This window comes from Tachypleus tridentatus, chromosome 9 (genome assembly GCF_004210375.1).
Source record: "Tachypleus tridentatus isolate NWPU-2018 chromosome 9, ASM421037v1, whole genome shotgun sequence".
NCBI lineage: Eukaryota > Metazoa > Arthropoda > Merostomata > Xiphosura > Limulidae > Tachypleus > Tachypleus tridentatus.
Genome location: NC_134833.1, coordinates 157,005,123 through 157,031,196, shown reverse-complemented (window position 1 = coordinate 157,031,196; position 26,074 = coordinate 157,005,123). Strand labels below are relative to the sequence as shown.

At 34.1% G+C, this 26,074-nt stretch overlaps 1 protein-coding gene across 1 annotated transcript; it reads left to right on the top strand.

Moving 5' to 3' along the window:
* Positions 1-22,559, top strand: LOC143227537 (uncharacterized). Its single transcript, XM_076458974.1, has 6 exons — positions 1-295; positions 10,276-10,853; positions 14,059-14,196; positions 15,742-17,434; positions 18,087-18,276; positions 22,334-22,559. The coding sequence occupies exons 1-4, from the start codon at positions 1-3 to the stop codon at positions 15,946-15,948; spliced, it is 1,218 nt and encodes a 405-aa protein (XP_076315089.1). The 3' UTR covers positions 15,949-17,434; positions 18,087-18,276; positions 22,334-22,559.
* The last annotated feature ends 3,515 nt before the right edge of the window (positions 22,560-26,074 follow it).

Below are 26,074 nucleotides of genomic sequence, written 5' to 3'. Positions count from 1 at the left end.
ATGGGAAGACCAAAAAAATATAAAGACGATGATGAGAGAAGGAGAGCAAGAGAGGACGGAAAGGAACGTCGGGCTCAGGAATCTCGAGCAGAGAGAGAAGACAGGCTGAGGAAAATGTCACAATATGTGAAGATGAAAAGAGCTGCAGAATCAGAAGAGCAGAGATTTGAGAGGCTGAGGAAGATGTCTCAGAATGAACGAACTCGGAGAGCTGCAGAATCAGAAGACCAAAGACTAGAGAGGCTGTGGAGGATGTCTCAAAACATGCGTGATCGGAGAGCTGCAGAATCAGAAGGTAAAAGTTATGTATGATTAAAGAGCAAAATCCAGTAGCATTTAAAAAAATACTTTTTTCAGAAAATGTTTCCTGTTTTTTTACAGTTTTTTTATAATTAGGTATGAATACTGTGATTAATAATTAACAGTACAAACAGCTGCTTGTAGGGCAGCATTTCTGCTATATGATATAAATGGTTAGCTTTTTTTCAGGTTTAATATGTTTAATTTGAAACTTTAACACAATAGCAGCTGTTACACTGCTAAGTGTTATAATTTTCTCCTCTCTTCAAAACGTTAGATATTTTAATGAGTCATTACCCTTTTATATTTCCTGATAATGGGTTGAACATACAGAAATATCGCAATTTATAGTGGCTGAACAATCAGATAAATTCAGCCAGTGATAGCAGGACATTTTAAACATTACTTAATCATGTCCATTCTAACATATTTTAAACATGACAGGTTTGTCTGTTGAAGGCAGTAGGATTGGAATTAATGAATGTTTTGGGTTCTCTTTGTCTTTATTATCATGGAAACTGGTTAACTGCTTGTCAGTATGTAGTCGAGTACAAGGAAAGTTGATAACCATTTGATTCTATAACTTTCATTTCTCATGACCTTATTTTACATCTTATGAAAAATGTTGAATAACATGGTCAGTATTCTTGTGCTCATGATAGTAAATTATTTAGTGGAATGTTTATTTCATCTATAGGAAAAATATCATACTTATGCTAGCATATTCTTATACCTAGTCTTTGATGATGGTATGATGACCAGATAATCATCCTTGTGGAGTTTATTAGCCTGTACATCCAACCTTACATGAGGTTATGGTTTGCAGGTATCCGTTATTACATGCAACCTACTCTGTATTCCAGTTAATTCACACATGACTCTGCCTGTTTGGTGTTCTCAAGTGCTTATTCACGTTTGACTGCTTGTTGTGTGCTGTAAGTAACCCACACATCAACTGCTTGTTCAGTGCTCTTGTTCATCCATATTAAAAACATAAAGCAACATAGCCAGACAGTGTTTCACAAGGGTTTTAGATGAAGTAAAAGATTAGATATATGGAACTTTATTTCATTGTTGACAGGTCAGTATAAAATGGTCAGGTGTCTGAGGCCAGCAAGACAACTCCTTATATTGCTGTGGAAACCACAGGCTATTTAGTCTCATTTCAGTAATGGGAATAGTGACTATCTTGTCAAAACCTTTATAAATACCCTTTAGTGAAATATATGAAAAACGAAAGACAGTATGAATTTATTAAAGGAAAATGAGTCTTGTCATGAGAACCTGAAACTAGATTTCAAATTCACTCTATCATTCAGTTTACCACTTGTCACTGAGTTCTGTGTGTTTCAGATTTCAAATTCACTCTATCATTCAGTTTACCACTTGTCACTGAGTTCTGTGTGTTTCAGATTTCAAATTCACTCTATCATTCAGTTTACCACTTGTCACTGAGTTCTGTGTGTTTCAGATTTCAAATTCACTCTATCATTCAGTTTACCACTTGTCACTGAGTTCTGTGTGTTTCAGATTTCAAATTCACTCTATCATTCAGTTTACCACTTGTCACTGAGTTCTATGTGTTTCAGATTTCAAATTCACTCTATCATTCAGTTTACCACTTGTCACTGAGTTCTGTGTGTTTCAGATTTCAAATTCACTCTATCATTCAGTTTACCACTTGTCACTGAGTTCTGTGTGTTTCAGATTTCAAATTCACTCTATCATTCAGTTTACCACTTGTCACTGAGTTCTATGTGTTTCAGATTTCAAATTCACTCTATCATTCAGTTTACCACTTGTCACTGAGTTCTATGTGTTTCAGATTTCAAATTCACTCTATCATTCAGTTTACCACTTGTCACTGAGTTCTGTGTGTTTCAGATTTCAAATTCACTCTATCATTCAGTTTACCACTTGTCACTGAGTTCTGTGTGTTTCAGATTTCAAATTCACTCTATCATTCAGTTTACCACTTGTCACTGAGTTCTATGTGTTTCAGATTTCAAATTCACTCTATCATTCAGTTTACCACTTGTCACTGAGTTCTATGTGTTTCAGATTTCAAATTCACTCTATCATTCAGTTTACCACTTGTCACTGAGTTCTATGTGTTTCAGATTTCAAATTCACTCTATCATTCAGTTTACCACTTGTCACTGAGTTCTATGTGTTTCAGATTTCAAATTCACTCTATCATTCAGTTTACCACTTGTCACTGAGTTCTGTGTGTTTCAGATTTCAAATTCACTCTATCATTCAGTTTACCACTTGTCACTGAGTTCTGTGTGTTTCAGATTTCAAATTCACTCTATCATTCAGTTTACCACTTGTCACTGAGTTCTGTGTGTTTCAGATTTCAAATTCACTCTATCATTCAGTTTACCACTTGTCACTGAGTTCTGTGTGTTTCAGATTTCAAATTCACTCTATCATTCAGTTTACCACTTGTCACTGAGTTCTGTGTGTTTCAGATTTCAAATTCACTCTATCATTCAGTTTACCACTTGTCACTGAGTTCTGTGTGTTTCAGATTTCAAATTCACTCTATCATTCAGTTTACCACTTGTCACTGAGTTCTGTGTGTTTCAGATTTCAAATTCACTCTATCATTCAGTTTACCACTTGTCACTGAGTTCTGTGTGTTTCAGATTTCAAATTCACTCTATCATTCAGTTTACCACTTGTCACTGAGTTCTGTGTGTTTCAGATTTCAAATTCACTCTATCATTCAGTTTACCACTTGTCACTGAGTTCTGTGTGTTTCAGATTTCAAATTCACTCTATCATTCAGTTTACCACTTGTCACTGAGTTCTGTGTGTTTCAGATTTCAAATTCACTCTATCATTCAGTTTACCACTTGTCACTGAGTTCTGTGTGTTTCAGATTTCAAATTCACTCTATCATTCAGTTTACCACTTGTCACTGAGTTCTGTGTGTTTCAGATTTCAAATTCACTCTATCATTCAGTTTACCACTTGTCACTGAGTTCTGTGTGTTTCAGATTTCAAATTCACTCTATCATTCAGTTTACCACTTGTCACTGAGTTCTGTGTGTTTCAGATTTCAAATTCACTCTATCATTCAGTTTACCACTTGTCACTGAGTTCTGTGTGTTTCAGATTTCAAATTCACTCTATCATTCAGTTTACCACTTGTCACTGAGTTCTGTGTGTTTCAGATTTCAAATTCACTCTATCATTCAGTTTACCACTTGTCACTGAGTTCTGTGTGTTTCAGATTTCAAATTCACTCTATCATTCAGTTTACCACTTGTCACTGAGTTCTGTGTGTTTCAGATTTCAAATTCACCTATCATTCAGTTTACCACTTGTCACTGAGTTCTGTGTGTTTCTAGATTTCAAATTCACTCTATCATTCAGTTTACCACTTGTCACTGAGTTCTCATGTGTTTCAGATTTCAAATTCACTCTATCATTCAGTTTACCACTTGTCACTGAGTTCTGTGTGTTTCAGATTTCAAATTCACTCTATCATTCAGTTTACCACTTGTCACTGAGTTCTGTGTGTTTCAGATTTCAAATTCACTTCTCTATCATTCAGTTTACTTACTTGTTCACTGAGTTCTATGTGTTTTCGTAGATTTCACAAATCACTCTATCATTCAGTTTACCACTTGTCACTGAGTTCTATGTGTTTCAGATTTCAAATTCACTCTATCATTCAGTTTACCACTTGTCACTGAGTTCTGTGTTTCAGATTTCAAATTCACTCTATCATTCAGTTTACCACTTGTCACTGAGTTCTGTGTGTTTCAGATTTCAAATTCACTCTATCATTCAGTTTACCACTTGTCACTGAGTTCTATGTGTTTCAGATTTCAAATTCACTCTATCATTCAGTTTTACCACTTGTCACTGAGTTCTCATGTGTTTCAGATTTCAAATTCACTCTATCATTCAGTTTACCACTGTGTACTGAGTTCTATGTGTTTCAGATTTCAATTCACTCCTATCATTCAGTTTACCACTTGTCACTGAGTTCTATGTTTCAGATTTCAAATTCACTCTATCATTCAGTTTACCACTTGTCACTGAGTTCTGTGTGTTTCAGATTTCAAATTCACTCTATCATTCAGTTTACCACTTGTCACTGAGTTCTGTGTGTTTCAGATTTCAAATTCACTCTATCATTCAGTTTACCACTTGTCACTGAGTTCTGTGTGTTTCAGATTTCAAATTCACTCTATCATTCAGTTTACCACTTGTCACTGAGTTCTGTGTGTTTCAGATCAAATTCAACTCTATCATTCAGTTTACCACTTGTCACTGAGTTCTGTGTGTTTCAGATTTCAAATTCAACTCTATCATTCAGTTTACCACTTGTCACTGAGTTCTGTGTGTTTCAGATTTCAAATTCACTCTATCATTCAGTTTACCACTTGTCACTGAGTTCTGTGTGTTTCAGATTTCAAATTCACTCTATCATTCAGTTTACCACTTGTCACTGAGTTCTGTGTGTTTCAGATTTCAAATTCACTCTATCATCATTCAGTTTACCACTTGTCACTGAGTTCTGTGTGTTTCAGATTTCAAATTCACTCTATCATTCAGTTTACCACTTGTCACTGAGTTCTGTGTGTTTCAGATTTCAAATTCACTCTATCATTCTAGTTTACCACTTGTCACTGAGTTCTGTGTGTTTCAGATTTCAAATTCACTCTATCATTCAGTTTACCACTTGTCACTGAGTTCTGTGTGTTTCAGATTTCAAATTCACTCTATCATTCAGTTTACCACTTGTCACTGAGTTCTGTGTGTTTCAGATTTCAAATTCACTCTATCATTCAGTTTACCACTTGTCACTGAGTTCTGTGTGTTTCAGATTTCAAATTCACTCTATCATTCAGTTTACCACTTGTCACTGAGTTCTGTGTGTTTCAGATTTCAAATTCACTCTATCATTCAGTTTACCACTTGTCACTGAGTTCTGTGTGTTTCAGATTTCAAATTCACTCTATCATTCAGTTTACCACTTGTCACTGAGTTCTGTGTGTTTCAGATTTCAAATTCACTCTATCATTCAGTTTACCACTTGTCACTGAGTTCTGTGTGTTTCAGATTTCAAATTCACTCTATCATTCAGTTTACCACTTGTCACTGAGTTCTGTGTGTTTCAGATTTCAAATTCACTCTATCATTCAGTTTACCACTTGTCACTGAGTTCTATGTGTTTCAGATTTCAAATTCACTCTATCATTCAGTTTACCACTTGTCACTGAGTTCTGTGTGTTTCAGATTTCAAATTCACTCTATCATTCAGTTTACCACTTGTCACTGAGTTCTATGTGTTTCAGATTTCAAATTCACTCTATCATTCAGTTTACCACTTGTCACTGAGTTCTATGTGTTTCAGATTTCAAATTCACTCTATCATTCAGTTTACCACTTGTCACTGAGTTCTATGTGTTTCAGATTTCAAATTCACTCTATCATTCAGTTTACCACTTGTCACTGAGTTCTATGTGTTTCAGATTTCAAATTCACTCTATCATTCAGTTTACCACTTGTCACTGAGTTCTATGTGTTTCAGATTTCAAATTCACTCTATCATTCAGTTTACCACTTGTCACTGAGTTCTGTGTGTTTCAGATTTCAAATTCACTCTATCATTCAGTTTACCACTTGTCACTGAGTTCTATGTGTTTCAGATTTCAAATTCACTCTATCATTCAGTTTACCACTTGTCACTGAGTTCTATGTGTTTCAGATTTCAAATTCACTCTATCATTCAGTTTACCACTTGTCACTGAGTTCTATGTGTTTCAGATTTCAAATTCACTCTATCATTCAGTTTACCACTTGTCACTGAGTTCTGTGTGTTTCAGATTTCAAATTCACTCTATCATTCAGTTTACCACTTGTCACTGAGTTCTGTGTGTTTCAGATTTCAAATTCACTCTATCATTCAGTTTACCACTTGTCACTGAGTTCTGTGTGTTTCAGATTTCAAATTCACTCTATCATTCAGTTTACCACTTGTCACTGAGTTCTGTGTGTTTCAGATTTCAAATTCACTCTATCATTCAGTTTACCACTTGTCACTGAGTTCTATGTGTTTCAGATTTCAAATTCACTCTATCATTCAGTTTACCACTTGTCACTGAGTTCTGTGTGTTTCAGATTTCAAATTCACTCTATCATTCAGTTTACCACTTGTCACTGAGTTCTGTGTGTTTCAGATTTCAAATTCACTCTATCATTCAGTTTACCACTTGTCACTGAGTTCTGTGTGTTTCAGATTTCAAATTCACTCTATCATTCAGTTTACCACTTGTCACTGAGTTCTATGTGTTTCAGATTTCAAATTCACTCTATCATTCAGTTTACCACTTGTCACTGAGTTCTGTGTGTTTCAGATTTCAAATTCACTCTATCATTCAGTTTACCACTTGTCACTGAGTTCTGTGTGTTTCAGATTTCAAATTCACTCTATCATTCAGTTTACCACTTGTCACTGAGTTCTGTGTACCACTTGTCACTGAGTTCTGTGTGTTTCAGATTTCAAATTCACTCTATCATTCAGTTTACCACTTGTCACTGAGTTCTATGTGTTTCAGATTTCAAATTCACTCTATCATTCAGTTTACCACTTGTCACTGAGTTCTATGTGTTTCAGATTTCAAATTCACTCTATCATTCAGTTTACCACTTGTCACTGAGTTCTATGTGTTTCAGATTTCAAATTCACTCTATCATTCAGTTTACCACTTGTCACTGAGTTCTGTGTGTTTCAGATTTCAAATTCACTCTATCATTCAGTTTACCACTTGTCACTGAGTTCTATGTGTTTCAGATTTCAAATTCACTCTATCATTCAGTTTACCACTTGTCACTGAGTTCTGTGTGTTTCAGATTTCAAATTCACTCTATCATTCAGTTTACCACTTGTCACTGAGTTCTATGTGTTTCAGATTTCAAATTCACTCTATCATTCAGTTTACCACTTGTCACTGAGTTCTATGTGTTTCAGATTTCAAATTCACTCTATCATTCAGTTTACCACTTGTCACTGAGTTCTATGTGTTTCAGATTTCAAATTCACTCTATCATTCAGTTTACCACTTGTCACTGAGTTCTATGTGTTTCAGATTTCAAATTCACTCTATCATTCAGTTTACCACTTGTCACTGAGTTCTATGTGTTTCAGATTTCAAATTCACTCTATCATTCAGTTTACCACTTGTCACTGAGTTCTGTGTGTTTCAGATTTCAAATTCACTCTATCATTCAGTTTACCACTTGTCACTGAGTTCTGTGTGTTTCAGATTTCATTCAGTTTACTCTATCATTCAGTTTACCACTTGTCACTGAGTTCATTGTGTTTCAGATTTCAAATTCACTCTATCATTCAGTTTACCACTTGTCACTGAGTTCTATGTGTTTCAGATTTCAAATTCACTTCTACTCATTCAGTTTACCACTTGTCACTGAGTTCCACTTGTCACTGAGTTCAGTGTTTCAAATTCACTCTATCATTCAGTTTACCACTTGTCACTGAGTTCTGTGTGTTTCAGATTTCAAATTCACTCTATCATTCAGTTTACCACTTGTCACTGAGTTCTGTGTGTTTCAGATTTCAAATTCACTCTATCATTCAGTTTACCACTTGTCACTGAGTTCTATGTGTTTCAGATTTCAAATTCACTCTATCATTCAGTTTACCACTTGTCACTGAGTTCTGTGTGTTTCAGATTTCAAATTCACTCTATCATTCAGTTTACCACTTGTCACTGAGTTCTGTGTGTTTCAGATTTCAAATTCACTCTATCATTCAGTTTACCACTTGTCACTGAGTTCTGTGTGTTTCAGATTTCAAATTCACTCTATCATTCAGTTTACCACTTGTCACTGAGTTCTGTGTGTTTCAGATTTCAAATTCACTCTATCATTCAGTTTACCACTTGTCACTGAGTTCTATGTGTTTCAGATTTCAAATTCACTCTATCATTCAGTTTACCACTTGTCACTGAGTTCTATGTGTTTCAGATTTCAAATTCACTCTATCATTCAGTTTACCACTTGTCACTGAGTTCTATGTGTTTCAGATTTCAAATTCACTCTATCATTCAGTTTACCACTTGTCACTGAGTTCTATGTGTTTCAGATTTCAAATTCACTCTATCATTCAGTTTACCACTTGTCACTGAGTTCTGTGTGTTTCAGATTTCAAATTCACTCTATCATTCAGTTTACCACTTGTCACTGAGTTCTGTGTGTTTCAGATTTCAAATTCACTCTATCATTCAGTTTACCACTTGTCACTGAGTTCTGTGTGTTTCAGATTTCAAATTCACTCTATCATTCAGTTTACCACTTGTCACTGAGTTCTATGTGTTTCAGATTTCAAATTCACTCTATCATTCAGTTTACCACTTGTCACTGAGTTCTGTGTGTTTCAGATTTCAAATTCACTCTATCATTCAGTTTACCACTTGTCACTGAGTTCTATGTGTTTCAGATTTCAAATTCACTCTATCATTCAGTTTACCACTTGTCACTGAGTTCTGTGTGTTTCAGATTTCAAATTCACTCTATCATTCAGTTTACCACTTGTCACTGAGTTCTGTGTGTTTCAGAAAATTTTATGTTGGACAATGGCAAATCAAAAGAATAAAACTAGATTTCAAATTCACTCTATCATTCAGTTTACCACTTGTCACTGAGTTCTGTGTGTTTCAGAAAATTTTATGTTGGACAATGGCAAATCAAAAGAATAAAACTAGGTTTCATATCGTGGTGGAATGTGTATTGTATGTTTTGAGTTGTAGTTATCACACTGTTAATATGTTGGAAAGAGTATGAAAGAGGGATACAAGGATGATACTTGGAATCAAAGGCTTGCCATACAGTGACAGTGTAAAACCTTATAAAGTGTCTTCTCTTGTAAAAATGACAGTTAGAGGATATCACATTGAAGTGTTTAAGATTATTAATGGAATTTATAATACTTATGTCACCTTTTTTCATTCTTAAGAGTGAAAATACTTAGACGAAGGGACAAAAACTGGCACAGTGTGGATTATATTCAGCTTAGACTGTTTGTTTGTTAACGTGGTATTTAGTCTTTGTGATGGGTTGTCTTCAGATGTGGTAAATGAAGTAAAGTTAAGGGAAAGCATAATAAATATTTAAGTGATGAGGACTGGGTTTGAGGGGGACAGCCTTGATGTTCTTTAATATCATGTTTAGTGTGAGATTTTAAAAGTGTGTAGCATTAACCCTAATAATTTAGTATTGTGAATTATTCAGTAGATAAGCTGTTTAATATGCTAAAATAAATACAAAGGACAATCTCTATTAATTAATTATCTTGGCTGTGGTGGAACAGTTTTGCCTGTAAGCAAGTTCTTGAAGTGCCTACAACAAGTTTCATGTTGAAAACTTTGCCATAGCTTGTGAGGCTAGAATGGAAGTTTCCTAAACCATACTGATGTTCTGTAGTAAATTAAAAACTTTCTGGATGTTACATAATCAAGATTTACTACCAATATGAAACTTGATAAATCACAAGTTTAGGATTGAAAAATAGCATACATGGAGATTGTTTGACAAGTGTGAAAAGGGTCAAAACAAGTGTGTGACATTGTAGTTTTGTACTGTTTAGATATTATACACTGAAAATAAAAAGTAATCATGTTACAAGGTAGTACTTCTAAATATGACATGTATAACAAGATAACTGGTGAATAACTATCACTTCTAAGCCTAATAATGTTATTTTCGTTTTGAAACATTAATCTATTTGTCAGAACTTGAAATGGGTGAATTGCATAAATGAAACACAAAAATAATAAATATGCAAGCAAACTTAATGTTATTTGTAGTATAATATCAAGTTAGACATAATTTTATTTGCATTTTTTAGTCCAGTGTCAAGTTTCTGTCATTTTAAATTTACCATATTGTAACAATTTAAATAAAAAGGGTGAATATACCTTGTATCTCTTCTAGGTGAGCATTTCAGGAAACCAAAAAGGAAAATAGCAACCAGAGAACAAAAACACCTTCTTCAAATTGAATGTGAAAGTTCCAATTCATCGTCACATGATTGTTTATCTAAAATTAACACATTTTCATTTTCAGTTGATAAATGTTCCAGTCAGCAGAAACTTCAAAGGACCCAAGATGTTTCCAAGGTGATTGTGTTATCTACCAATCACGTATCTGTGAGGCACTGTATACAGCTTAAAAACAGGAATGAAAATTTGAACTTTGAAACAAGAACCAATTTGAAACTTTTAGATTTGCCAAAAAGACGTGAAGAAGAACTTGAAGAACACAAATTCTGTGGTAATTGTAAAGAGGTCTCTGCAGGTTATTTTACTCTCTCTGAGAACACATGTAAACCACTGCAACTTAAAGATGCATCAGCCTGTCGCTCGACTCCAGAAGTTCCTGTTATCGAGGTGAAATATTCATCTGGCACTGAAATAGAAGAAGTGATAACAACACCAGATGTTGATGCTTTTCTTGATTTGTGGGAGAACTTCCCTGATCCAAGACCTCAAATTGGGAAAAAGAAGTTCATGGTGAAAGTTATTTTTTATTTAATAAATAACAATAATGATAATTGAATGTACATCTTATGATATTTCACTAGCTTCTTTACTTTAAACAATGTTGGTAGTTTGTTCTAATGGCCATCTGTGTAAGTCTTATCTCCTTGGTTTCAGATACAGTGCTTTGCAAAAGTGGTCACCACCTTGTGTTGATATTCAAAATTGATTATTTTTTTAAAGTATTTTTTTTGGAAAAATACATAACTCAAATGGCCAAAAATATTTATTATATTCATCTCAGATCAATTTCTAATGATTACAAAGAATAAAAGGTGCATTGTTACCTGATTTGGTGATATAACACTTAAAAATCTTGAAATGTCATAAAAATATTCACCTCTAACATCATTATGTAGTCAATAGCTGGTTGAAGCTTCTTTGGCAGCAATGACAGCTGAAAGTCATTTTCGATAACTCTCCACAAATGTTTCATTGTATGCTGGAGATGTTTTTGTTCACCTCTGCATGCAGATACCTTCCAGTTGTAAATTGGAAGTGATGTCTTGTCTTTGATGCACAGCAATTTTCAAGTCTCTCCACAGATTTTTGAGTTGACTGAGGTCTGGGCTTTGGTTTGAACAGTCAAGGACTTTAATTTTGTTTCCCTGAAATCATTCTTGTTTAACTCTGTGTTTGGGATCATTGTCCTGTTTAAATGTAAACCCTCAACTGAATTTTAGTTTTTCACCTGATGTCTTCAGGTTTAATACCAACATCTGTGTATATTTTCTACTGTCTATGTGTGCAAGTTCTCCAATGTCAGCTACAGTGAAATACATCTCCATAGTGTTATGGACCCAATACAATACTTGACAGTTGGGACTGTATTTGCCATGCCATGAGCAGTGTTGGGTTTCCACTGTACATATTGTTTGTCATTTAACCCCAAAAGTTCTATTTTGGTTATATCTCACCATAGAACTTTCTGCTACATTGTTGTTGTATTATTGAAATGTTTATTGGCATAGTCCATTTGTGATTTCAGATACATCTTTGTCAGTAGTGGGTTTGTTTTTTTACCCTACCATACGAGCCTTTTCATGCAGGGTAAGTGATGATGTTAAGGTATGTACAGTAACCCAGTTTTCATGCAAGGTAAGTGATGATGTTTATGAGCCTTTTCATGCAAGGTAAGTGATGATGTTAAGGTATGTACAGTAACCCAGTTTTCATGCAAGGTAAGTGATGATGTTAAGGTATGTACAGTAACCCAGTTTTCATGCAAGGTAAGTGATGATGTTAAGGTATGTACAGTAACCCAGTTTTCATGCAAGGTAAGTGATGATGTTAAGGTATGTACAGTAACCCAGTTTTCATGCAAGGTAAGTGATGATGTTAAGGTATACCGAGCCTTTTCATGCAAGGTAAGTGATGATGTTAAGGTATGTACAGTAACCCAGTTTTCATGCAAGGTAAGTGATGATGTTAAGGTATGTACAGTAACCCAGTTTTCATGCAAGGTAAGTGATGATGTTAAGGTATGTACAGTAACCCAGTTTTCATGCAAGGTAAGTGATGATGTTAAGGTATGTACAGTAACCCAGTTTTCATGCAAGGTAAGTGATGATGTTAAGGTATACAGTAAGCCAGTTTTCATGCAAGGTAAGTGATGATGTTAAGGTATGTACAGTAACCCAGTTTTCATGCAAGGTAAGTGATGATGTTAAGGTATGTACAGTAACCCAGTTTTCATGCAAGGTAAGTGATGATGTTAAGGTATGTACAGTAACCCAGTTTTCATGCAAGGTAAGTGATGATGTTAAGGGCCTTTTCATGCAAGGTAAGTGATGATGTTAAGGTATGTACAGTAACCCAGTTTTCATGCAAGGTAAGTGATGATGTTAAGGTATGTACAGTAACTCCAGTTTTCATGCAAGGTAAGTGATGATGTTAAGGTATGTACAGTAACTCCAGTTGCTGCTACTGAAGTCTGCAGCTTCTTCAGTGTCACTTCTGGCTTGACATTTGCTTCTCTGATAATTTTTCTGCTTGTTCAAATGTAGACTTTCTTAGAATGACCTGACCTTTCTTCACAACATATCTTACAGTTCTTATTGACAAAGTGATAACCTTTGAAAATTATTTATAGCCTTTTCCAGAACTGTCTTTTTAAACAATATTTTCCCTTAGATCTTTAGAGCTCTCATCATTCTAAAAATGTAACAATATACATAATTTTATCTTTCAAAATACTCTTATTAAATCAATACTGATGGCTGTATGACCTTAATTATTTTTTCACATGGTTCTGTAATACACTTTGGTATCTGATGGAGTTGTACAGAGCCACCTGTATTTTTTATAGTTGGATAGTGATGTAAAGTTAAGTCAATGATGGTAAAAGCTGAGAGGGTGAAGATTTAGTAAAGTGTGTTTTCAATATTTTTGTGTTATGCTGTTCAGTTGGGTAACAGTGAACCTTGTGTTCCTTCTAATCTCTAGAATCTTAATTGAGATTAAAATAATAAATATTTTTGTCCATTTGAGTTATGTCTTTCACAAGAAAATAACTCTGTTTGATTACCAGCACAGGGGGTGAAGATGTTTGCAAGATGTTGTATGTTTTCTTTTATTGTCACTGGTAGAAACAGTAATAAATAAAGCAAAATTTTTTGGTATCTGCTATTTCACTTGACATTTACTTTACAGGCAATGGAAAAAAAAATACCACTATTATTTATTCTACAGGGTAAGTAACATTTTGAAGATATTAAATATACCTACAACTGGATTACACATTAAAGCAATTCCTTTAGTGAATTATGAGTAAATTAGGCTTGAATTTATCATAAATGTAGAAGGTCATTTCTAATGTACTTGTCAAACATTTGTTTAGGATAGTTTGAATATAAGCACGTGGACAGACTTGTCTGAAAGTGTTGATAAAATTAATAAATATTCATGACAGTAAAGCAGTTAGGGGATATATATGTTCATTGGTTTATGTATTATTCAACAACTTTGTTGTAGAACCACTACATGCTTATTTTATATTTAATACACTTTGAAATGTTATAAAAACTGTTATCAAACATAAAAGTGTTTGTTTAATGGTATTCTAAAATTATTGTATGTCTGAGAAAACTTGTGTATGTGTGTGTTATGACAGACATTTATCATGGACAGAACAAAAGGTTTATTAGTTTTAAATGGAGAAATTTAATTGTGTTTCTAGGGTGCCAAAGCTGTGAAAGTGACTGTTGTAGATGCTTGTCCAGCTTATTACTTGTGGGAACATTTGAGAAGCATGTTGCGTGACAAGGACATAAGTTTGTGGGTTCTGAAAAAAGTTGACTTCTCTTCTGTTAAACTGGTAAGACATGTAATTTTATCACATAAATTATCTTCAAAAACTTTTCACATGCAGTAATAACTTATTGAATTATGTGATGACTTTTTAAAAAACTGAAAGTATAAACCTTTTAAAGAATGGTTGAAAATGAAAATTAATCTCAGTTATAGATGATGAATAAAGAATAAAGTTTAGAAATGTAAAAGTCAAGTATTAATTAGATTATCTTAGCTGAGGTAAGATATTTGCTACTAAGAAATGTCATTTCAGTTTTGACAGCAGTATTAATAAATATTGGTATTGCTATGAAAACCAATTATTGACTAACTGTCCAGCAAGTTTTCAACATTTAGAAAAAATAGAGATGCTGATAATACCTTTGTAATGTTTAAGAACAAATGAATTTGTTCATGAAATATTAAAACCAATAACATTCTTCTATGAAGTTTACAGTTGAAGGAAATGTATCAAATTTGGCACTTTAATATCTTAATATAAACAATTGGTGATTATGTAGAAACAGGAATGTGTTTTTAATTGCTGTATGTGAGATTGTGGTCATACTGACTGTTTTGTGTTTGGTAAATTCTTTATTTTATAGAACCTTTGGTATTACTAGTGGCCATCGTTATTTTGACAAAGAAATGTAAAGTGTGAAAATGTATAGTTAAATGTCATTTTCACCTATCATTATTTAATGTTTTGAAATGTATTTTAAATTGCTCGTGTACTCCTTGTTATGATGTTCTAACAGTGTCTATGTCTTATTAATTTTCCGATTTATTAGTAAAGATAATTATTTTTCATGGAATAAAATTAAAAAAATCATGATATCAAACTTTTTGTAAATGTGAATATGTGTGGCTTTAAATAAATGCTGAGTTCTGTCTTTAAATCTCAATTTGTGTGGCTTTAAAATTGACACCGAGTTCTGTCTTTAAATCTCAACATGTGTGGCTTTAAAACCAACACAGAGTTTAGAGGACGTAATTTATTAACTTCAAAGGTCTTGCATTGTTCATTGATAAGTTTGTTCTTATTGGGAAAAGTTATGTGGGATCATCGAGACGTTATTCAGAGCATCTGAAGCCTAGCTCTTGTAATTCTTTAAACATCTAGACCAAGAACATGAAGGCAATGTAATTCAGAAGAAGTTAATAATATGTAGTTCAAACAACAAGCAAGATATAGGAAGACATTTTAGCCATCTAAAATGTAAAGTTAAATTCTAATTTATCAGCAAATGAATCTTGTGTTGTAGATTTAATAAAGGATTGTAGAATGTGTTAAATCAGTTAAGAGGAATATATACTAGTTGTATAGTCTAAAGCTTTTTGTGGATTAATTTAAAATATTCTTTATGTTCTGTCATTGTACCAGATAAGCTTTGATTGTGATTTTAATATAAAAATTTATATGAAATGTCCAAGTTGGAATTTTAAGTGCAGCTTAATTTCTTTTGAAAACCTTTTATTAAGGTGTATTTTACAACATAAATTTTTGAAAATATTTGTACTTAAATACAACATTATCTTACAAAAACCTAATGTTTTTTTTTTTTTTCAGGTCAAATTGATTTGCAAAGAATGTAACTTGCATGTGTGGGTGGACTATGAAACAAATATGTGCATCAAACGGCTACCTGAAAGTCGTAACCCAACAGTTGTAGACTTAGAAAACATCCTGTTAAACATGGCCTACACCAAGTATAAAAGAAAAGTTCTGACTTTTAGAGAATCAACAGACCAGTCTTCTCATCCACTTGCTATTTAAATAAAAGTTTGTCTTTTAACAAACTCAGAGTTCATTCAAGATGATACCTCACCACTTCACACAGAACAGTTTTCTTACTTTATCCATTTGTCTATGAGATCTGTATGACACTAGCCTTAAGCTGCCTGTTACCTAAATAATGTGTTTAATGTGAACAACGGTAGAACGTGATGACTTCACCATGTGATGATAGCCTTTCACCTAAGAAGAAAGAAACACAACCTCCTTGTTCAGTTTCTCTTCCTAAGACCTTTTGTGTGAAGAACTTTCTAGTTGAGGCACTGTCTAGAAAGGACTTGTTTCAAAATTATTGATCAAGTGCTTTAGAATGGCAGTGATCTTCTGATAAATTTATTTAGGTTTAATATTTGTGACTCACTATTTTAAATAGACAAACTGTCATTATGGTGTTTCCTGCCTTTATTAATTCTCAGATGATGGTAACATCCACTTCAGCTCTTGATAGATACGATGGTCTTAATGGTAGTGGGGGCTTCTTATCTTTGAAGGTTGTAATAACCATTGTTCAACGTCTTGTGTGTTTCTTCATTATGATGGGCTAACTCATCCTGTTCATTTGTCTGATATTCATTTTCCTTTAGTTGAACATGGCCAGGATGTTATTGATTTTGAATGGCTGTTTTTCCCACTAGGATTTGCTATAAGCATAGCTTTATCTGTGGAAGAATATCCCCATCCTTCTAATATCTTCCTTGACCTGAGTTTTGCAGGTTTGTTCTTTCCTTTCCACTTCATATTATGATTTCTCTTGCATTTTACTACATGAAACCCTTATCAAGATTACTTTGCCTTCACTTCTTCACCTGATGTTAGGGCCTATCCAGACTCGTTTATTGAACAGTTGCACACCCTTACCGACAAGCCTTGTCCTCCTTGTCTGTTTGACTCTTTTGTCCTTACCTGCACCCATTCATTTATGTTTCTTAATTTTCTCTTATTGAAATATCTTTTACCTTCTTGAGTGGTAGACACATTAACTTCTGTTTCCTAAGGCCAAAATATTTGACATTTTTGTCTTTTTTACTGCCTTCCTGTGTTACCTCTTGTCACTTTACCCCCTTGCTCTGGAAAGCCTTCTTCCCTTCTTTTCATCACACTGGTCTGTACTTCTGCTCTATACCTCCGTCCTTGGTTCCTCTGTTCATGGGATTAGTTTGGAGAGGATGTTCGTCTTGCTCATATATGCCTCCATCATGCATATCTCCATAACCTTCATCAGGTGTCATTTCTTTATCTATAGGTCTTTGGTGGTGGTTGTGACTCACTGGAGATTCAGGCTGAGATAGCTCAGCATCAGTCCTCATTGTCTCTTTAGGTTTTTTGTCATTCTCAACCTCACCATTCTGTTTTTATACTTAAGCCTGCTGAATCCATATCTCTGTTTTCCATTCCAGGTTCTCAGCCTCCCACTTTCAGACATGAGGATTATCCCTGGATTTAGTAATATTGAGGACTAAAATAATAGGTATGTTTTCATTCAGATTTTAGTTGTGTAATACATAGTATAATGTTATATTAGGCTTAGTGTGCATAACAGTTCTTTAGACTTAGTTATAATTCAACTTGCTGTGAGATTGTAAGGCAAATTAAATACATTGTTTAATTTAATAAATACAATCTTACAATACAGTATATAAAAATTAGTTATTTGTTAGACTTAAACTTGACAGTGTTAACAACAGGCTACTGGTATTTAATCATAATATTGAGTGTTTAATTTTACAAATAATAGAGTAGTTAAGACTAGTTCGGGGGTTAAGTATTCCAAGTTTGTTAGGTGTACAATTAATGGGTTTTATTTGGAAAATCTGGAGTTCTATACACTTTTAAGGAAGCTAGCAATAAGGATGTTCAATTTATGTACAGAGTTTGTAGGTTGCAGAAAAAGTTGGAAGCCATCATAACTGAGATAAATAAAGAGAATTACAATTTTGATGAATGACAGCAGGACTGGACTTTAATAGAAGCTTTAGCTTTTACATATAAGGGAGGCATCAGTTATGATTAACAGTGACATTCAGGAAGTTAGAAAGGGCAGTATTAGGGTTAAAAGCAGTGAATTAATTGTAAAACGCGTATTATTTTGAGCAACAGATTTCAACCCTTGTCTTATGTAGATGAGGAACTATTGGAGGAAGGAAAAGCAAAAGGAACAGAGAAGGACAAGGATTATGAAGATGTTATAAATGATGAGTTATAAGAAACTTATTTCTGTAGGTGTGGAGGATAGAAAAATGGCTGGATGGAAGAAAGCAGAGGGTTGCTATAGATGGAGTTCAGTCAAAGTGGATTCAAGTAACAAGTGAGGTACATCATGGCCCAGTCCTAGGACCTTTTCTCTTTTGATTTATATTAATGACATAGATGAACAAATATTCAATAAATTACTTAAATTTGAAGATATCAAGGTCTTAGGTGTTGCTAACTGTGAAGAGGATGCTACTGATGTACAAAAGGATTTAGATCATTGAGTGAGTTTGGCAAATAAATTACAGATGGATTTTAATTATGATAAATGCAAGGTATTGCATGTGAATAATAATTTGAATTACAAGTGTAATTTGAATGGGAATAACCTTAACAGTGTCATGAAAGAAAAGGATCATGGCATAGTGGTTGATCAAATCTCTTAAGCCAACCAAGCGGGTGCTGTTGCTAGTGATAGGGTTTTAGGCTGTATATACAGAGATACTGAATACAAGAATAAAGAGGATACAATTTCATTGTATAGGTCATTGGTTAGGCCACATTTGGAATATTGTGTTCAGTCTTGAGCTTGTTACTTTAGGAAAGATGTTTAATTGTTGGAAAGGGTTCAGAGAAGAGTTACTAAAATAGTATCTACTTGAAAAGGAGGGGATATCATATGAGGAGAGATTAAGTTCTTTAAGAATTTCCTTTTGGCATTGTGTTTGCTAGTTATGTGTTTGATCAAGTCATTTGCCTATCTAGTTCATTAAATAGGGCTGAGGTTCCATTATTACATGGACAGTTGTCATGTCTTTTCTCACATTCACCATCTATTTGGTGCATCTGGGTGTGTTCCTTAACTCCCATTCAGTTGGGCTTCACTACTCCAGCTTCAAACAATAGAATGTCTTCTCACCATTATTTGTGCTTCTCTTTCACATTTGTGTGTGAAGTTTTTACTTTTGGGAATTTCGCTTTCAGTGAACCACTTATCCCTTTGTGCTACACAAATATTCACTCTTCCAGTGGAATCTTTCTAGGGCTCCAGTGTCTTCACTTGTATGCCCTCTTCTTTGTAGGATGTGGCTGCACAAAGTCAATACCAAAGTAATCATTCCCTTTAATTAGATCACCATCTCTTCACATATGTTTCTCTGTTGGCTGGAGTGTATCTTTAAACACCAACATGACTTTGAGCATTTGGGCTCTGATGGAGTGTATTTCATATCTATGTACTCAAACTTCTTGTCATTTGTTGGAGATGTTCCCATTCCTCCATCTTCTCATGCATCAGTTGAGCATGATCACCTCTTAGAATTCCATGCTCAGTTCTTATATCAGTTATTAGGGGTTTACCTGTTTCAGAACTCTTTGTTTCAATGCATTGAATCTGTTATTTAGGGATTATTCCCATCGAGTTATTCTCATGACTTGTTATGTACCAGAGGTTCTGAACTTGGTAGTGGATTGCCTATTTTCACCTTCAAGCATTTTGGTGGGTTTGCTCCCAGTTGGGCACACATTTCATTGATGTCTTTGCTACTTCCATCAACACCAGATGTTTTCTGTTCTGGTTCCAAGTTCTTTATTCTTCAGCCATGGCAGTGAGTACTGTCAGCCAGCACTGGTTTAACCTTTTCTGTATGTTATCCTCCTTTCCGTCTTCTCCCTTGTGCCCTTGCTTTGATACACAACACTCATTGCTGGGTCCTGTTGATGACACCTCTCTTTGGCAGGCACAGCTGTGGTTTTCTCTGCTTTTCTTCCTCATTGTTGCTTCTGCTGTCTTTTGCTTCAGCCTCTCCTCTTTTATTCAGGTATGTCATCCCTTCATCTTCACATATGGTATTTGTCTAGTCCATTGCCTTCAGTTGTATAGCCTTCTTCTTATCCAGTTTCTGTCATCATGTAACTTTATCCATTTATCAATGGAAATGACTGTTGTTTTGTTATGTTGATTCATCAGACACTCTTCCTCCAGGCCATCCTAATGTTGAACCATGGATTGTCAGTTTTCACTTTTGCTGGTTATCGAGTGCCTGTATCAACTACATTTTACATTTCCATCAGGTTTTTGTTCCTCTGTCCTCTCCACTTTATCTCAATATACATCCTTTTTCATCTACTCCATCATCCTACACCCATGCTTGACTTGGACCTAAATGTTACATTTACTCCGTTTGAACTGTCAGCTTTATTTTCCTTTTACCATCTTTCTCTGAATACACATTTTCTTTTCCTTCTCATCCAATGTTACCATCGTGTGGATGTAAATATGTCATTAATGCTTCCCACACTCTACATTATCATACTTACTTACTTTTCTACCCAGACCAGGCCTTTTTCTTAAGACTTTGCTCAGAAAAGTAATCTTTCTTTTACATTTCATTACATCATATTAATCAACTGTCTCACTCTTTTCCATCTTATTTTCATTGATCTTCAGACAAAATTCTTCAGGCTAGCATGTAGAAGAATCTGCACACATTTGTTTCCCATCATCTTTATCATTTACGTGATTCATCTTCTGTTTTATTTCATTGTCCTCTAATCACTGCTCTTCAATCTACACATTGTGTTTTTAGAATAGTGATTGCATTTTAGTTTACATTATTTTGTTTACCTCTTTTTTTTTTTATTATGGTCCTGCCAGGAGACTAGTGTTGCCTTCCAGTATATGCTTATTTCTCAAAATTTACATCAGGCCAGGAACAGCAGGAAATGCTCAACCTGTTTGCTATTCTCTACCAGTATCTACTGTTAAGAAGATTGGACATTATGCAAGACCACAAGGACTATACTCATGATAATAAAATTACTCTATTGCCTGATCACAAATATACCTTCCATGAACTGTCATAGAAGAAGCTAGCATCAAGAAAGTGATTACCCCTTTTTTGGCTTTTGAATACAGGGTTTAACCCTTGCACTATCTCCAATAAAAGATATTTGTGGTAGGCATTTCATGGAGATATAGGCATTTCTGTGGGTTTCCCCAGTGTAAATCCCCCTCTCTTTTTCAAGTGGAGCATAGGAGACTCTTGTCATTTATTAGTTCCTGGCTGCTTGGTTGGTGAACCTTGGATATTTCCTCACTGATTGTGTACAACATAATATGGTGGGAAATAAGGCATTGGTGTCAACATCTTTGTGGTGTGGGTTACCTCTGAATGTGCTCTCCTCTTGTAGAAGGATTGGTTTGTCACCCTTGTTTCTGTTCATCCAGTTGAGTGGAATTATACACATTGTACAGTTTGGTTGTGCCCTAATAACACTATAATAACACTTTTTGGCTTCCTAACTACTTGTGTGTGGGTGCTGGTTTGTCATACTTATATTCTCCTCAGTTCTGTGATACTTTGGTTCTTTTGCTTTTTCTTATCTTTACTTAAGACAAAGAGTATACCATGGTAGAGATAATCTGTGGTCTTCCATGGTTCTGCCCTTACGGAGTCCATGCCATTGGATTCCACACTCCATAGGTTTTCTGTTCTGGCACTTTCTGAAGGGAGTTCATCTTGGTTTAATGTTTGCACTGACCCCTATCTCTCCACTATTTCATTGCGAGATTCTAGCTGTATTACATGATGAGATGTGATGTATTATCTCAGAAATTAAAGTTTTCTTTACCTTAAAATCTATACATGATTGAGAACTACATTATACATTCCCACTTTAAGTGCACTTTCTTCTTGCTGTATTGCTCCCCAGTGGCTCAGCGGTATGTATGCGGACTTACAATGCTAAAAACCGGGTTTTGATAACCATGGTGGGCAGACCACAAATAGCCTATTGTGTAGCTTTGTGCTTAATTCAAAACAACAACAATCTTGCTGTATCTAAGACTGAAGCTATTCTGAGTGCAAGTGTTTAGAGGGAGCTACTATGCAAACAAGTTGTGTTGACCTCCTGTTCATGGAGGGCCTTCATTGCGTGATGGTGCTTTCATGTCCTATTACAATTCATGTTAAACATGTTTTAAGGTGATAATTAGTTCAAGCTCAGTGGCATGCAGATCTCAGGCAAATGAATGAAAGAATCAGGTGTTTAAAAGTACCTGTTAGAAATACATTTTCAGGTAAAAAAAATGTTAACTTCAAAACCATTAAATTTCTATGTTCCCAGGAATTATGGGACTGTCAAATTAAATAACTTAAAATATCAACTCCTACAGATGGTTGTCTAGGACAACTAAAGTGATTAACTCAGGAAGGAAGAAGTAAAGTACAGAAGTTGCTTTGTCACAACATCAAACTGGCCTCAGCTTTGCACCAGTGCACCAGAATTTTGTAAAATAAATATATCTAATTTCACATGTGGAGAATGTAAAACAAAAAAATCATGTTTGTAAATTTTACATGTTAATTTTATAATAAATTATAAATAACTATATTGGTATCACAAAGTTCCACTGTAATTTTTTAGCCTTCCTAAACCTAATTTCATTTTGGATCACCAGGTCACTAGCCATTAAACTTTGTTGCTTTTTCTTAATTTTGTGCAAAGTTACACCGAGGGCCATTCTTAATTTAGCAGTGTAAGACTAGAAGGAAGGCAGCTCATCATCACTTCCAATGCTTGGGCTACTCTTTTACCAAAGAATAGTGGGATTGTCCATCACATTATAATGCTCCCACAGCTGAAAAGGTGAGCATGTTTGGTGTGATGTGGATTTGAACCTGCAACGCTCAAGTTTTGCATTGAGTATACTAACCACCTAGCCATGCCAGGCTATAAATGCTGGAATGAGTAAACATATAAAAAAAATGCCTTTGAGTAGTTATATAAGTAAGTGAAGTTGGCATATTTAAATAAGTATTGCCAAAAATGGAAGAGGTGGATTTGGATAAATATAATAATATTATAGAAATACAAAAGATAGGAAGCTATTATTTTATATTGTAATTGGTTAGTTTATTGGTATTTGAGTTTCTATTCCATAACAAACATACAAATGTTGCTCTGTGGGTGTCATAAAACCTTGAAAACAACTTATTATGTTGCACAACTAAATCAATATTTATGATTTTTATTTTGATATTCACTTTAAAATTAAGTAATGAATAATTCCAAAACTTATTTTAAACTACAGTTTCATGCAAAACGTGTTGGTAAATATTCATGAAATAGTAGTTCAATACAGTTTTGAACATCAGTCTACAAGTGAGTTGACATTAAGAAGTAGACAAAAATTTAGAAAACAGAAAGTAAAGAATTACATGTGAAAGAAACAACTGTAATTATTGTAAAGTGTGATTACGCTACTTCCGAGACTGCAGTGAACCAATCTGCATGAGAAAAGTCCATCTGTTCCAGTGAGGTAATAAGTGTTATTTGAAAAAAGCTAGGTAATCATGTGTGTGATATATTCTATCTGTTCCAGTAAGATAATGAGTGTGTTATTTAAAATAAGCTAGGTAATCATGTGTGTGATATATTCTATCTGTTCCAGTAAGATAATGAGTGTGTTATTTAAAACAAGCTAGGTAATCATGTGTGATATATTCTATCTGTTCCAGTAAGATAATGAGTGTGTTATTTAAAACAAGCTAGGTAATCATGTGTGTGATATATTCTACCTGTTCCAGTAAGATAATGAGTGTGTTATTTAAAACAAGCTAGGTAATCATGTGTGTGATATATTCTGTCTGTTCCAGTAAGATAATGAGTGTGTTATTTAAAACAAGCTAGGTAATCATGTGTGTGATATATTCTGTCTGTTCCAGTAAGATAATGAGTGTGTTATTTAAAACAAGCTAGGTAATCATGTGTGTGATATATTCTATCTGTTCCAGTAAGATAATGAGTGTGTTATTTAAAACAAGCTAGGTAATCATGTGTGTGATATATTCTATCTGTTCCAGTAAGATAATAAGTGTGTTATTTAAAACAAGCTAGGTAATCATGTGTGTGATATATTCTATCTGTTCCAGTAAGATAATGAGTGTGTTATTTAAAACAGCTAGGTAATCATGTGTGTGATATATTCTGTCTGTTCCTGTAAGATAATGGGTGTGTTATTTAAAACAAGCTAGGTAATCATGTGTGTGATATATTCTGTCTGTTCCAGTGAGATAATGAGTGTGTTATTTAAAACAAGCTAGGTAATCATGTGTGTGATATATTCTATCTGTTCCAGTGAGATAATGAGTGTGTTATTTAAAACAAGCTAGGTAATCATCATGTGTGTGATATATTCTATCTGTTCCAGTAAGATAATGAGTGTGTTATTTAAAACAAGCTAGGTAATCATGTGTGTGATATATTCTATCTGTTCCTGTAAGATAATGAGTGTGTTATTTAAAACAAGCTAGGTAATCAAGTGTGTGTGATATATTCTATCTGTTCCAGTAAGATAATGAGTGTGTTATTTCAAACAGCTAGGTAATCATGTGTGTGATATATTCTATCTGTTCCAGTAAGATAATGAGTGTGTTATTTAAAACAAGCTAGGTAATCATGTGTGTGATATATTCTATCTGTTCCAGTAAGATAATGAGTGTGTTATTTAAAACAAGCTAGGTAATCAAGTGTGACATATTCTATCTGTTCCAGTAAGATAATGAGTGTGTTATTTCAAACAGCTAGGTAATCAAGTGTGTGATATATTCTATCTGTTCCAGTAAGATAATGAGTGTGTTATTTAAAACAAGCTAGGTAATCAAGTGTGATATATTCTATCTGTTCCAGTAAGATAATGAGTGTGTTATTTAAAACAAGCTAGGTAATCAAGTGTGATATATTCTATCTGTTCCAGTAAGATAATGAGTGTGTTATTTCAAACAGCTAGGTAATCAAGTGTGATATATTCTATCTGTTCCAGTAAGATAATGAGTGTGTTATTTAAAACAAGCTAGGTAATCAAGTGTGTGATATATTCTGTCTCTTCCTGTAAGATAATGAGTGTGTTATTTAAAACAAGCTAGGTAATCATGTGTGTGATATATTCTATCTGTTCCAGTAAGATAATGAGTGTGTTATTTCAAACAGCTAGGTAATCATGTGTGTGATATATTCTATCTGTTCCAGTAAGATAATGAGTGTGTTATTTAAACAGCTAGGTTATCATGTGTGTGATATATTCTATCTGTTCCAGTAAGATAATGAGTGTGTTATTTCAAACAGCTAGGTAATCATGTGTGTGATATATTCTATCTGTTCCAGTAAGATAATGAGTGTGTTATTTAAAACAAGCTAGGTAATCAAGTGTGATATATTCTATCTGTTCCAGTAAGATAATGAGTGTGTTATTTCAAACAGCTAGGTAATCAAGTGTGATATATTCTATCTGTTCCAGTAAGATAATGAGTGTGTTATTTCAAACAGCTAGGTAATCGAGTGTGTGATATATTCTATCTGTTCCAGTAAGATAATGAGTGTGTTATTTAAAACAAGCTAGGTAATCATGTGTGTGATATATTCTATCTGTTCCAGTAAGATAATGAGTGTGTTATTTAAAACAAGCTAGGTAATCATGTGTGTGATATATTCTATCTGTTCCAGTAAGATAATGAGTGTGTTATTTAAAACAAGCTAGGTTATCATGTGTGTGATATATTCTATCTGTTCCAGTAAGATAATGAGTGTGTTATTTAAAACAAGCTAGGTAATCAAGTGTGATATATTCTATCTGTTCCAGTAAGATAATGAGTGTGTTATTTAAAACAAGCTAGGTAATCATGTGTGATATATTCTATCTGTTCCAGTAAGATAATGAGTGTGTTATTTCAAACAGCTAGGTAATCATGTGTGTGATATATTCTATCTGTTCCAGTAAGATAATGAGTGTGTTATTTAAAACAAGCTAGGTAATCAAGTGTGATATATTCTATCTGTTCCAGTAAGATAATGAGTGTGTTATTTCAAACAGCTAGGTAATCATGTGTGTGATATATTCTATCTGTTCCAGTAAGAT

Excerpts from the sequence above, each read along its gene's own strand:
- LOC143227537 (XM_076458974.1), top strand. The coding sequence starts at position 1 with ATGGGAAGACCAAAAAAATATAAAGACGATGATGAGAGAAGGAGAGCA. Across the intron at positions 296-10,275 it reads GAGAGCTGCAGAATCAGAAG|GTGAGCATTTCAGGAAACCA; the intron begins GTAAAAGTTATG and ends TATCTCTTCTAG. Across the intron at positions 10,854-14,058 it reads TTGGGAAAAAGAAGTTCATG|GGTGCCAAAGCTGTGAAAGT; the intron begins GTGAAAGTTATT and ends TTGTGTTTCTAG.